Below are 15184 nucleotides of genomic sequence, written 5' to 3'. Positions count from 1 at the left end.
GATCTCCATATAAACGGCCATTGTATATATGGTCATGAACCTGTAGAGATATCAGTGCTCCAACCAGTGACTCTCTGAGTATTGCAGAACTACAACTCCCAGTATGCTGCCAGTTGGAAAACAGTCCTGTATAGCATCATATTCTTGTTAGACTCTTTTGGTGGCAGTGGAGGGACCACCATAGTGACCCGGGGGTGGCGGACAGGCTCTACATCTCATGGCTCCCTTACCGTTCGCTGGGATGCCCTTGTTTTTCTTGTGTTGATTAAACCCCCTTCACACGGGCGTCGCGGGTGAGGGCCGGATCTGATGCGGGTGCGTTCAGGGAAAATTGAGCGAGTAGGCACGCAATTTCAGTCAGTTTTGACTGCGATTGCGTTCCGTTGTTCAGTTCTTTCCACGCGAGTGCAATGCGTTTTGCACGCACGTGAGAAAAAACGGAATGTTGTACCCAGACCCGAACCCGGACTTCTTCACTGAAGTTTGGTTTTGGTGTTCTGTAGATTTTATTATTTTAGATTATCATCATGTTATAATGGAAAATAATAAAGTAAAGGGGGTCCCGGGTCATACGTCCCTCATCTCCTTAGCAACCATACGTGAAAACCGCACTTGCTTGCAGATGCAATGCAATTTTTCACGCAGCCCCATTCATTTCTATGGGGTGTTTTCCTCGTTGCATGAAAAATGCAGAATATAGTGCATGCTGCGATTTTCACGCAATGCACAAGTGATGCGAGGAAAACATCGCTCATGTGCACAGCCCCATAGAAATGAATGGGTCCGGATTCAGTGCAGGTGCAATGCGTTGCACCCGCGCGGAAAACTCGCCCGTGTGAAAGAGGCCCTGACCCTCAGGCACTGCCCGAATGCCCCGAATATTTAGTCCGTCCTAGTATGGTTTCCATTGCAGCTTCTCACCGAGGTTGTCGCCCAGCTTTCTTAGCATTTTAGCTGTTTACCTGAGCATAATTTGTCAGATCTGCCATGCAGGGGGCTTGGAAAGCTGGGTGACAACCTCTGTGATAAGCTCTCGACTGATATGCGGTTATTATCAGTGTATAAAAATATTCCTTGCCTGACAGTATGGAGTCTGCCACCCGCAAATAAATATGAAATAATAAAAATAAATATATCAGCAATTTTTTTGTTTTATTTATAATTTATTTATTTTAAATTTTTTGCTTGTTTCTCATAAACGAAATATTTTCATTTTATTGTATTTTTTCTTTGTTTGGTAACTAAATTTTATCAAGAGCATTTACATTTCCTTGTTGTTTATTTTTTGTTAGTAAATAAATAATTACTTAAATATTTTATTTTCAATTTATTTATTTTTCCTTTTGTGTTTTTTCTTAATAAATTAAGTACGGTAAATAATGAATTCAATATTATTTTATTGTATTTATTTTTCAATATATATATATATATATATATATATATATATATACAGACACACACACACACACACTTAAATAAATATAGTTTTCTTTATTAATTCATAAGTAATACATTTGGAAATATATTGTTTCATGTTTTTCACTATGGAGCCCGGCTCAGATATATTTGGTACCTGTAGAGAGGCGCAGACTTTTATCAATGTCGTTCAGCTTGGTCTATTGACGTGTAATAAATTGTATCAGTGGTGATGAATTATCCGATGGTTCTTTATTGGTAGCAAGGGAACTACATTGATTCTAACTCATCCTGAAATGTAACAATTCAGTGACAGGATTTGTTGTGTTTTTAATCAAATGTTAATTTATAATTTATTTATTTTTTTAACTTTTTTTTATAATTTATATAAAGGTTTTCCTGTTGTTTTGGATTTTTCTTGGGGGTCCCCAGTGATTGGTCATTGTGTGCCATTTGGTTGCTCTTTCTGTGACTTTGGGACATTGTTGCAGTCCATATATATATAGGTCTTGCGGCTTCCAGTCCACTTGTCTCCATATTATCTGAATAGGAGGGAGATTTGCGAAGTTTATAGACTATGGCAGCGAACCTGCCCTGTCAATACATTGACTTCTGTAACATGAGACCTCTGACTTTGGCCATGGCGCTTGCATTTCAGCAGATCATGAATTGTGCATGCCTTGGAATGATGGGAATTGCTATGTCACATCACCGAATGCCACGATCTGATGTCCACTTAATGTTTTCAGCAGCTCTGACCCATTCTACACCTGACAAAACATGTACGTCTATATTCTTAGCTGCACCATCGAGTAGGGGGTCGAGGGAGCACATACTGATAATGAGCAGGGCTGCATTCGTGGAAGGCGGGGGGGGGGGGGGGGCCTCTACCGTCACATCACCTATGACCATTGGCCTGTTTACTACATTGCTTTAGTTTTTATCCGGGATTTATATTCTAAAGGGTGTGTAGACTTTTTCAACTATTTTTCTATTGCTCCAGTGCATCTAAAATAAAAAAACAAATTTGCAAAAAAAATAATAATAATCTTATACCATTTTGCATATACGGCTCCAATGCTTGTTTCATAGTTACCGACTACAGACAAACCCTGAGTAGTCTGATCCTGCAGCCATGTGTTCCTCCACTCCTTATAGAGAGAGCAGAGGGCTGGAGGATCCGGTTACATGGGGTGTGTATGTAGTCTGGAACCCTGGAGACACACAGGTCCACTACTGGAAACATTGCTTTTTGTTTTTTTAGCTGCATTAGTGGCCTAAAATTAGGTGCAAAAGTATACACACCCTTTACATTCTTTAGCTGTCATTTATCATTCAAGGGCAACATGTACATGCAATGAGGTATGTACAGAGCCTGGATGTTGGCATTCTTGTGCCACCTTATAGTGCCTCTGAATGGCGTTGTATTCATAGGATACATGTGTAATGGGGCTTCCATTGGAACATTGACCCTCCATGTGTGTCTGTATGACAGCTGAGGCATGTGGAGGTACAGTATGGACCCCAGATTTTTAGGGTGGCATATAACATTTGGGAACTTGCATGGAGCTGTACTATACACACTATATAACACACTACATAGGCCTCCTAATTACAGATGGAGAAGCATTAATTGTGGCATCAGTGACTATGTTGTTGTACCATGCAACTGTCTGAAATCATACAAATGTTTGAATGTTTTTGCATGTTTATCCTACTAACCCGATGTCAATGTTATTCTGGTATCAATAACCAAGCACTGTCCTAAAATGCTACCTGCCGATGCATCATGACTTCTGAATGGGACTAATTGCTTTGCACTAACTAACACTGAATGCCCCACCCCTGGTCATTACATGGAGCCGTTTACTTGTGCCTGTTAATTGTCAGTTTTTATGGTCTTATCGAGCACACACTTCTATATATAACACTGATAACTCGGGGCAGACGGGCTCAGCTTGGTTTCCTGTCTTTGGCAGGGATCAAGGTTAGCTGGAGGCCCGAGGAGAATATACATTTACATGGAGAGAGATACAATGTAAGATGACTAAACCCAAATATATAGATCGCCTTATATAACCTATACATAGGTACAGTCCCCGACCCAGAGTGCAGATCCACGTAGTTCACCACCGTGTCCGATTGTCACGGATAAAGTTAGCAGATAGCTGGAACATATAAATAAATGAGCGACTGGCTTGATCCCAAACTAAGGAGTTTATAGGTGAGCAGGATAAAACCCTAAGAGCTCTCCCTGACTGCTATGCACATGCAAGGGTCTGTATGGTAGACGATTGCATGCCCGCGTACCTAATACTGTGTGACACCTGAAAACCCTATAATAGTGAGGGGACACAACCACCGCCCCCTGCACTTAATATGGACGGAGTCAGGGTCACCTAGGATAAAGCCAGCAAGGAAACACAATAAAGTAAAAGACTTATCTGTACAAACAGCAGAAGCAGCCTCCAGCAGTGAACACCTCATCCAGGAAGTAGTATAAACCGCAAAGTGAGGCAGTATGGGAGGGAATATAAAGGAAGACGATTAGTCGAAATAAGTGACACCTGGCAGAAGGAAAGGAGATGAGAAAGTGAAACCAAAACAAAGAACATCATACAAGAGGTAGAGAAGAACGTCTGCCAGACCTTCTCACAGAACTGGCGGTGACACTGATCCTCTTTGCATTGTTAATATACCTAAAATTCAGGTTAAAGATCAGTTCCTCCCTCTAAATCCAGTAAGCTGAGATCTGTATTATGTATGTACACCGCCATGGAATAAATGGAGCTTTAATAATAATAATAATAATAATATGGTCTGCTGTATGCAGATTCTTTACAATGGAGAGCTGCATAAAGGGGAAATCCAGTGAAAATGATCTACTGATCTGACATAGATACATGTGAAAAAGTGACATTGGTGAAATATGTGATCCCAGACCACTTAGGATGTCCAGAATAAAATGGCTCTGTGGTGTGGTGAAACCCCTTTGGTACTGTACAGAGATGTCTGAATATTTCACAATTGATTATATATATATAATTAGTTAGAATGTAGTAGTTTAGTTAAATCTCTGAGCAGTTTCAAAGGGGTTTGAGTGCGCCATACAGCCTTTCATTCTGGGGATCACAGGCTTCTCCAAAGTCATCTCCTAAAATGTATCAAGAATCTTCTCTGTAAGACTCTGTTTACATTTACATTATTTTGGTTCATCTCCAGTCCAGATAGTTTGTTACAATTAGGGATGCTTCATCCGAAGTCGATTCGCATAAAACCTCGTTGTAATACTGTACGGAGCGAGCGCTCTGTACAGTATTAGAATGTATTGGCTTTGTGTTATTAGACTTTGTGTAATAACTTTGTATTAATTATTACTGTAAAAAAAACTTTTGTACCGAACTCTGATTCGGTTCCAAGTGGTATCTTGGAAGTGAACCAGAGTTCGGTATCAAGGTTTTTTACAGTAATAATTAACTTACAAAGTTATTACACGAAGTCTCGTGAGACTTTGCGAAGTAATAACTTCGGCTCAACAGAACCAATACATTCTAATACTCCCGCTCCATACAGTATTACAAGGAAGTTTTATGCAAATCGACTTCGGATGAAGCATCCAAAGCCAATTCGCTCATCCCTAGTTGCAATGTATCAGTGCAGTTAAAATGTATCAATATTAGGTCCAGGCTGTTTACTTCACTGAGGATTGTCTAGACTGGATACATATCTCCCAAACACACTAGATGGTCAGCTTATGTTTTCAGTCAGCTTGACACCTTGCACTGCCATGGTGATTGACCGGCTCATTGAAGCTTTAATTCTGACCATAGGGTTCACTATTCCTATCAAGAAAGTGATCATATAGTGACACCACAGATGGGTCTGATACATAAAATGTAACGCACCATAAAAACTGACAAAGATCTCTCGGCTAATCTATTAACTAATAACTTTGCTTTAAATGTTTTTTCTTATTATTTTTGTTTCTTTTTCTTTTATCATTTATTTTTCCTACAAAGTGATTCAGTGATACTCAACCTTATCAAAAATCTGGACGCTGACCCAAAAATCCTGCCCTGAGACTTTACTAGGCGTAAGATTAGAGACTGTAACAGTCCAGGCCATTGGTAACTTTGTAGCCAGGCTGTTGCCATGACAACCATTGTAACATTTACTAGAACTTTTTTCTGACCTTACCCATGAGAAAGTCTCGAAAATGTTACAAACCCAACTGATGTTTCATTGAAATAACGAAACATAATCTGACAGAATAGTTTTAAAAAATGGATTTTTGTACTGTGAGCCTTAAAGGGGTTGTTTACCTTTTGGGAAAATTTGGGCAAACCCCCTTCCCTCTTGACCAGACCTGCACAGGGAAGCAGACTTGCCTGCTGCTGGTGTCGGCTCCTTTGCTGTCCATCTGCCGCTTTGATGCCACTGCAGCCAATGACTGGCCGCAGCGGTGACCTGCCTCCTTTACGTCATGAGTGGTGACCAGCAGTGACCTGCCTTCCTTCCTTGCCCAGCTTCCACTTCATCATTCTGGTCCCCTGTTGTCAATAACAGCTTTGATGCATCTGCAGCCAGTAAGTGGCCGTAGCTGTGACCTGCCCACCTGGAGTCACGTAACGCAAGGGAGCTAGGTCACCACTGCTGCCAGTCATTGGCTGCAGCTGTGCCAGAGGGGATATTGACAGCAGGGGACCTGAGCAAGGGAGCTGGGACCCAGTGAGTAGGCTTCCCTTTGCAGGTCTGGCCAGAAGGGGGCATCTTCCCAACCCCTCTAAACACCCCCGTCCCCCCTGTACATTTCAGTGGCATAAACTAAATTAACATAGTGGTTGGATATCCTGCCCTCAAGAACTCTCAAAGGCTAGTTTAATACAAGCATATTACAGACGAGTGTCCCTGCCTGACCAAGAGTCTGCTGATCCTCATGATGCTGTGAGGTTCAATCAGTAGACCCACCGTCGGGCCAGGACAGATGCTCCAAAGGACTGGTCCAGCACAGATGGCCCCACCATGGGTCTACTGACCCAGGCTGACAGCATAATGGATTTGGGTCAGTAGACCTGCGGTTGGGCCTGGACACTAGTGCATAACACGGGTGCATACATGTCCTTGTAATAACCTTCTGTGAAACTGGCCTAAGGGTGAATTCACATGCGGCAGATTGGTTGTGAAAATTTCTATGACTGAAAATCGGTCCCATACATTTCAATGTGGTTATTTTAGCGGCAAGCACATGGGTTTCCGCAAACCCTATTCTGATGAAAGGGACACTTCCAGAAATTCCTGCAACTAATCTACTTTGTGTGAATTCACCCTTAGGCCTCATGCACACGACCATGCCTTTTTTTGCGGTCCACAAATCGCGGATCCACAAAAAAACTGAAGCCGCCCGTGTGCCTTCTGCAATTTGCGGAACGGAACAGGCGGCCCATTGTAGAAATGCCTATTCTTGTCCGCAAAATGGACAAGAATAGGGCATGCTATATTTTTTTTGCAGGGCCACGGAACGGAGTGCTGTCCGCATCTTTTGCGGCCCCATTGAAGTGAATGGGTCCGCACCCGAGCCGCAAAAACTGTTGCTCGGATGCGGACCCGAACAACGGTTGTGTGCATGAGGCCTAAACATTATACAATCAGGCAGAAGTCATCTATGGGCATCTAAATTCTGGTCATTAAAGGGACGCCACCTTGACAATCCCAACTTGGCCGTGTTCTGAGCAGCTTACGGAGCACCCGCTGGAGGTTGAGTATCACTGAATGAACCCTGCTTCTGCACCCACGTTCACAATGCATAGGCTGTGGTTCCATGACTTAGCATTATTAAATTGCACTTATCAATCATTCTTGCCAGGAATGCCATCGCCTACTACCTTAAAGAAGTCAGAGAAGTCTGGTTTCAGCAGTCCTTCTCCTTCGCAGACCTCTTCCCTTGGAACGGCTTTTACACAGCATCATCGACCTGTCATTACAGGACCCAGAGGTGAGGACTAAACCGAGGAACGCTCCCCCCCCCCTCCCCCATACACACACCCTTATTCCGTCAGCACTGCGTTAAGCCCCGCCCTCTGTCATGTCTTCCAGATAGGTTCCCCTTTGACCTTTGTTAGACCTTTTGTTGCTTACGTCTCGGTAAATACGAAATAATTGATGTTTGTCATTATTTTATATCACACGACATCTGAAAATGTGCGAGAGGCTTCATGTTCTGCTTGTCTCATTATGCAAAAGTTTAACAAACTCTTGGGTCAGTAGAGTTCTTAAGATTTGTTACAAAATTGTATTTTATTTTAGTACTTTGGTTGTTTGTTTATTGTTACAATGTATCTATTTAAAGATTATGGGGGTCATGTATTATACTGAAATACGCCTAAATTAGACATATTTCAGGTGCAGATGACGGCGCAACGTTAGTTCCACCGCTATCTGCTACTTCGCCCCGCTCATGCCAGGTCTAAAATTGTGGGCGTGGCTTGGGCGGGGCATGTTTCAGGTGCAGAAAATGGTCTAAATTTAATCCAGCAAGGAAGCTGGCATACATTTAGATTGGTGCTGGCGCCTCTTCATAACTTCAGTGGATCCTCCGCCAGCTATCGGGCTTTATTAAGAGCGGTCTTAATAAATGTTCCCCTATATCTGTTATTTTTTAGCATTTATTTCCCTTTTTACACCATTTCTATGGCTTTGTGGATATATTCTATATACTATTGTCTACTGTTTGTACATGTAAAACGTTTTAGTTATATATTTAGGACAAGACTAGATGGGCAGGATGTTTTTTTTTTTTTTTTTTTTTCCCTATATCCAGGAATTACACGCTGAAGAAGGTGTATTACTGGTTGCAGACATCGAAATTATTTTCTCATTTCGAATTTTTCCAAATTTCAAACCAACAGAATTTATTTTTGCATTTTTTCCCCATCAGTAGTTATAACAACCCAGCGGGGTCACCTAAGGACAGATATGGTAGCAGAAAATTCCACGACTGAAAATCCGCTCCATCCACCTCAATGTGGCTCGCAGTGTGTGTGCTGCCCCGTTCAAATGAATGGAACCGATTTTCAGTCGCAGAATTTTCTGCCTAAGGGCTCGTTCACACAACTGTTGGTGTCCCGTTCCTGTATTGTGGACCGCATTTGCGGATCCGCAATACACGGGCACCGTTCCGTTGTCATTCCGTATCACGGATACGGACCCGTTCATTTCAATGGGTCCGCAAATCCGGAGATGCGGAACGGAAGCACAAAACAGAACACTACGGAGTGCTTTCTGGGGTTCAGTTCCGTGCTTAAGCACCGCAAAAAGATAGAATATGCTTTATCTTTTTGCGGAACGGAGGGATCGCTGACCCATTCTAGTGAATGGGTTTGCGATCCCCATGCGCCTGCCCCACGAAAGGTGCCCGTGCATTGCGGACCTCAATTTGCGGTTAACAGCATGGGTACGGGACACCAACGGTCGTGTGAACGAGCCCCAAGTTTGTTCATTCCCACCAACCCTGCCGTGTCTGCCTTTCATTAACGCTGGCTGAATGGACTTCGGGGGAGAAAAGGATTGGGCAGTTGGATTTCGGTATGCCCAATCCTTTTTGTTTTCAGGTTGCCATCCCATGTGTCTGGCAGCAGCTTATGCCCCATTTAGAATGAGCCCAGCGTGCTGGTTATGTATGAGCCGGTCGGTCGGACATAGTCAGCGAATTAAATCTAAAACGGCTCCCAGGTGTGTGGCTAGCCCAAGACTACGGCCCCGTGCACGTGGCGCTATATTACAGATCCGTATGTTGGGGATCACTGTAGGGCTCCCGTAGAATTATATGGTCCATACATCCTCTGATTTTATATGGAGGTACTGTATTTTTATCAATCTATATGAATCTTAAGGGACTGTGGGAACAATCATGGCATAGTAGATGGCGCCACACTGAGTCGGCGCATGCGCCATGTGCATAAGTACCAGGTTATAGAATGTTCCATCTCCTCTACAAACATTGCTACAAGGGGGGGGGGATATGCTGCCATTTCCCACACAGCACGGTCACGTGGCGGCTTTCCTGTACAGTCATTTTCCCATATGGAGTAGCCTGGACCCTTTTGCTCTTACGCACCCCTCCCCCCCTCAGGATTGGGGTGGTCTCTCCCATCCCGATTTCCTGCCCATTTCTCAATCTGCATGCTTTCCCTCTGAGATGAGACTGATCCCCTGTGACAGAAACGGCAGAAAACTACAGAAAAAGTTTACTGAAAACACGTTTTTATTAATATTCATTACCTCTGTGCAGAACATACAGTGCGGTCCTATTTTTAGTCGCTCCGTTCCTCTGTATATTTAAGAATCTATATGAGGAACTGTATGCAAATCTTAAAAAATTCACTGCAATTTTATATTATTATTATTTTTTTCGGTAATGCAAAACTTAGATACTGTACATAACGACAGTACAGGCAGCGAGACGGGAGAAGTGGCGGAATAACGCAAGAAAATGACTTAATCTACTGGGAGTTGTAGTTACTGGGCAGTGACTAAGAGGTGATGTCACCCCCAGTGCACACGTATCTGCACGTGATTTCTTGCACATATTCGTGTATACTTGCGCCATTGTGACTGGACAAACCACTTCTCCCCCCCCCCCCCCCCCTTCCTTAAAGCAAAATGAACACATTCTTCCCCTTTAAGGTGGCATATTTCTCCGCTGAGATCGCCGCGTTAACCTTGAGCAGAGATTCTGAGCAGATGTTCCGTTAGGCAGAGGAAATTAGCTCACTGTTTACACCTCCGACTCGAGCGAGTGATTAGCCCGAAACGAGCCTGGAACACGAGCGGCAGGCAGGAAGCTCACGCTGGCGCCGCCGCCATATTCTGGTCTTCTTTAAATACGTAAATCCAGATCACTCATTTAATTCACGGAACTTGGTTCTTGGTTGATTCCTGTGAAAACCTGAGGAGGGGGGGGGGCGCTTTAATAAAACGGATATACGTTTTTTTGATAATTTTGGTAAGTCACTGTTCACATCGCAGTCTCCGAGGACCCCATTATAAGTCAGTGACGTTTTTCGGGATTATAACCCTATTTGGAAATGGTGGTTCCTACCGTGTATGATATTTTCCTATCTGCAATTATACATAGATGATGGATAATTTGCAGTTTTTCTTGCATAAAACACCTTTATCATAATTGTTTGCTTCAATGTGTCCCTCTCAGTGCTTCGGGGGATGGGCTCTGGACGGAATCAGTCTCCTTCCCCCTCTGGCAGTTGACAGTATAATCCCTTCTTACTTCCCCTCTGGAAGCTATACGATGATCCTGCTGAGAGTCCGCTCCTTCCCTGAACTACAGGGCAGAAAGCGATTTCTATTTCCAGTCCTGCGGTGAAAAGAGGATCACTATGCAGAGACCTGGCAGCGGGGAAAGTGACTGAGCATGTGCGACCACCGGTAGTCAACTCCGTAGGTGGACAGGCACATTGCTATACACAGTGCTGTCTACTGGATTGGATTTTAATGCATGTAAGTTCTCCACCTATAAAGTGAATATAATATATACTGGTGCCAGTTCTCTAGTATATACCAGCTACTTAACCGAGCTGCACTTTAGTATTCAGGACCATTATGAAGGGGCAGGAAGGGGTTAAGCTGCTTCATTGTGTCTCTCAGCTCCCCGTGGCCCAGTGGCGCCTCTCGCCTTATCTGCCGGGTAGCGCTATGATCTATATGACAGCTTCCTGATAAGTGTGTTTGTTCTCGAGGTTGCTTTCCTTTCTTGGTCATGGCTGAGTATGGACGTTGTGAGTGGCAGGAGACAGATTGTCTTATTACAGGCTGCCACCCCGTCCTCCATGATTAGCAGGATGTATATAATAAATGTATATGTGCCTCATGGTGTCTACAGACTGGGAGAACTGGGGAGAGATGTATATGTGTCTCATGGTGTCTACAGACTGGGAGGACTGGGGAGAGATGTATATGTGTCTCATGGTGTCTACAGACTGGGAGGACTGGGGAGAGATGTATATGTGTCTCATGGTGTCTACAGACTGGGAGGACTGGGGAGAGATGTATATGTGCCTCATGGTGTATACAGACTGGGAGAACTGGGGAGAGATGTATATGTGTCTCATGGTGTCTACAGACTGGGAGGACTGGGGAGAGATGTATATGTGCCTCATGGTGTATACAGACTGGGAGGACTGGGGAGAGATGTATATGTTTCTCATGGTGTCTACAGACTGGGAGGACTGGGGAGAGATGTATATGTGTCTCATGGTGTCTACAGACTGGGAGGACTGGGGAGAGATGTATATGTGCCTCATGGTGTCTACAGACTGGGAGGACTGGGGAGAGATGTATATGTTTCTCATGGTGTATACAGGCTGGGAGGACTGGGGAGAGATGTATATGTGTCTCATGGTGTCTACAGACTGGGAGGACTGGGGAGAGATGTATATGGGTCTCATGGTGTCTACAGACTGGGAGGACTGGGGAGAGATGTATATGTGTCTCATGGTGTATACAGACTGGGAGGACTGGGGAGAGATGTATATGTTTCTCATGGTGTATACAGACTGGGAGGACTGGGGAGAGATGTATATGTTTCTCATGGTGTATACAGACTGGGAGGACTGGGGAGAGATGTATATGTGTCTCATGGTGTCTACAGACTGGGAGGACTGGGGAGAGATGTATATGTTTCTCATGGTGTCTACAGACTGGGAGGACTGGAGAGAAATGTATATGTGTCTCATTGTGTATACAGACTGGGAGGACTGGGGAGAGATGTATATGTGTCTCATGGTGTATACAGACTGGGAGGACTGGGGAGAGATGTATATGTTTCTCATGGTGTCTACAGACTGGGAGGACTGGAGAGAAATGTATATGTGTCTCATTGTGTATACAGACTGGGAGGACTGGGAAGAGATGTATATGTGCCTCATGGTGTCTACAGACTGGGAGGACTGGGGAGAGATGTATATGTGTCTCATGGTGTATACAGACTGGGAGGACTGGGGAGAGATGTATATAGGTCTCATGGTGTATACAGACTGGGAGGACTGGGGAGAGATGTATATGTGTCTCATTGTGTATACAGACTGGGAGGACTGGGAGAGGCATATATATATCTCATGGTGTATACAGACTGGGAGGACTGGGAGAGGTATATATATCTCATGGTGTATACAGACTGGGAGGACTGGGAGAGGTATATATATCTCATGGTGTATACAGACTGGGAGGACTGGGAGAGGTATATATATCTCATGGTGTATACAGACTGGGAGGACTGGGAGAGGTATATATATCTCATGGTGTATACACCCGGGAGGACTCTGTTCGATACATGAACACATTGTAAAACCAGGTTAATTGTACAGATAGATATAGACATATTGGCTCTGCAGCCTTCTGTCGGTGTGATACAGTCTGAGTCGGTGTATCTAAGCCCATCCTTATGATCAGAGAACTCACTGCACTGCATTTCTCATCTTGTGCTTCATGGTTGGTGTATGTAAACCTATTATGTATGATACAGTCGTGTGATAGGCTTAGATACATGGCTCAGTAGACACTATCATGAGATCATCAGTGATGCAGCCTGCTGTGCTAATGTATCTAAGCCTATTGCGTGTACCTGATTCTGTCCACTGCTCTGCTGTATCTAAGCCTATCATGTGTGATACTTTCTGCAGTGCTGCGTTATCTATGTGTGATACTATCTACTGAGCTTAGGTACCCAAGCCTATCATGTGTGATGCGGCCTGGTGGGTCATGTATCCAAGTCTATCATGTATCACACTTCCTGTGCAGTTGGTGTATCTGATCCTGTCATATGTTATACTGCCTCAGTGATCCCCTCCCCATGACTGCCTTCATGCCTTCAGTGCTGCCATTCATCCACAGTTCTTCCTCTCATACAGACCCATGATCTGCCGCCGCACCGCACCCCCGGCCGCAGCATCATGTCCTGTGTACAGTGCGCACACGTGGCCCCCGGAGGGTTTATTGTGCATGTTTTGTGTCAGTAAACAGCTCGGATTATGAGCTAGTAAAACCGCCATCCCTTGTATATGTCTCCTGTCTGTCCTGTCAGCCAAGGAACACAGAGCCGTGCTGCCATAGGTGTTACAGTCTGCCCGAAGCTGCAAACATCACGTCCACTTCTGAATGTGGAATCCATGAGGCCGGCTGCATTCATGGCACTCTGCTCAGTTATCACATATATATGTCATTGGCACCAATATTTCAATGTTTTTGTAGCGTATAGATATACTCGCACATATAAAATCCTTACTGATCCTGTGTCCTCTCCTATATTATACTCCAGAGCTGCACTCTCTATTCTGCTGGTGGAGTCACTGTGTACATACATTACTTATCCTGTACTGATCCTGAGTTACATCCTGTATTATACTCCAGAGCTGCACTCACTATTCTGCTGGTGCAGTCACTGTGTACATACATTACTTATCCTGTACTGATCCTGAGTTACATCCAGTATTATACTCCAGAGCTGCACTCACTATTCTGCTGGTGCAGTCACTGTGTACATACATTACTTAACCTGTACTGATCCTGAGTTCCATCCTGTATTATACTCCAGAGCTGCACTCACTATTCTGCTGGTACAGTCACTGTGTACATACATTACTTATCCTGTACTGATCCTGAGTTACATCCTGTATTATACTCCAGAGCTGCACTCACTATTCTGCTGGTGCAGTCACTGTGTAAATACATTACTTATCCTGTACTGATCCTGAGTTACATCCTGTATTATCCTCCAGAGCTGCACTCACTATTCTGCTGGTGCAGTCACTGTGTACATACATTACTTATCCTGTACTGATCCTGATTTACATCCTGTATTATGCTCCAGAGCTGCACTCCCTATTCTGCTGGTGAAGTCACTGTGTACATACATTACTTACCCTGTACTGATCCTGAGTTACATCCTGTATTATCCTCCAGAGCTGCACTCACTATTCTGCTGGTGCAATCACTGTGTACATACATTACTTATCCTGTACTGATCCTGAGTTACATCCTGTTTTATACTCCAGAGCTGCACTCACTATTCTGCTGGTGCAGTCATTGTGTACATACATTACATTACTTATCCTGTACTGATACTGAGTTACATCCTGTATTATCCTCCAGAGCTGCACTCAATATTCTGCTGGTGTGCTGTCACTGTGTACATACATACATTACTTATCCTGTACTGATCCTGAGTTACATCCTGTATTATACTCCAGAGCTGCACTCGCTATTCTGCTGGTGCAGTCACTGTGTACATACATTACATTACTTATCCTGTACTGATCCTGAGTTACATCCTGTATTATACTCCAGAGCTGCACTCACTATTCTGCTGGTGCAGTCACTGTGTACATACATTACTTATCCTGTACTGATCCTGAGTTACATCCTGTATTATCCTCCAGAGCTGCACTCACTATTCTCTCTCAGCCTTCCCCACTTGCCCATATTCTTTAAAGACACAGTACTTCGTGGAAAGCTTCATTTCTTTTACTTGTGTATTTTCCATGCCCCATTGCAGTCTTTCTTGTTTTCATCACTTTTAGGAATGTCACCTTGATTCTTGGATGCCTGTGTTTGCGCCTTTCAGAAATTTACATATATTAAGTTCTTGAGGGATGTCCGTAAATGAAGTGAAGCAGATTCCTGACACCATCCTAATACATGACTGCACTGCACCTCTACCTTCACTTTCAAATATTTTACAGATGGCATAAACTAGTCA

The 15184-nt window shown here is 43.9% G+C and overlaps 1 protein-coding gene across 15 annotated transcripts in view; it reads left to right on the top strand.

The window, feature by feature from the left end:
• Window positions 1-15184, top strand: part of NFIA (nuclear factor I A) — a 284426-nt gene that overhangs the window by 211802 nt on the left and 57440 nt on the right. For 10 of the 15 annotated variants that reach the window (XR_005774321.1, XM_040408390.1, XM_040408392.1 and 7 more), the window contains exon 7: window positions 7280-7408. The exons of the other annotated variants lie outside the window; for them this stretch is intronic. Coding sequence is in view for 9 of the 10 variants with exons in the window: in XM_040408390.1 (XP_040264324.1) it covers window positions 7280-7408 (129 nt within the window). In the remaining variant the exon portion in view is untranslated. The remainder of the gene's footprint in view (window positions 1-7279; window positions 7409-15184) is intronic. 15 annotated transcript variants of the gene reach the window in all.

This window comes from Bufo bufo, chromosome 9, assembly GCF_905171765.1.
Source record: "Bufo bufo chromosome 9, aBufBuf1.1, whole genome shotgun sequence".
NCBI classification, from domain to species: Eukaryota; Metazoa; Chordata; class Amphibia; order Anura; family Bufonidae; genus Bufo; species Bufo bufo.
Note: the sequence above shows the minus strand (reverse complement) of the source record. Positions and strands in the feature narration are given on the sequence as shown.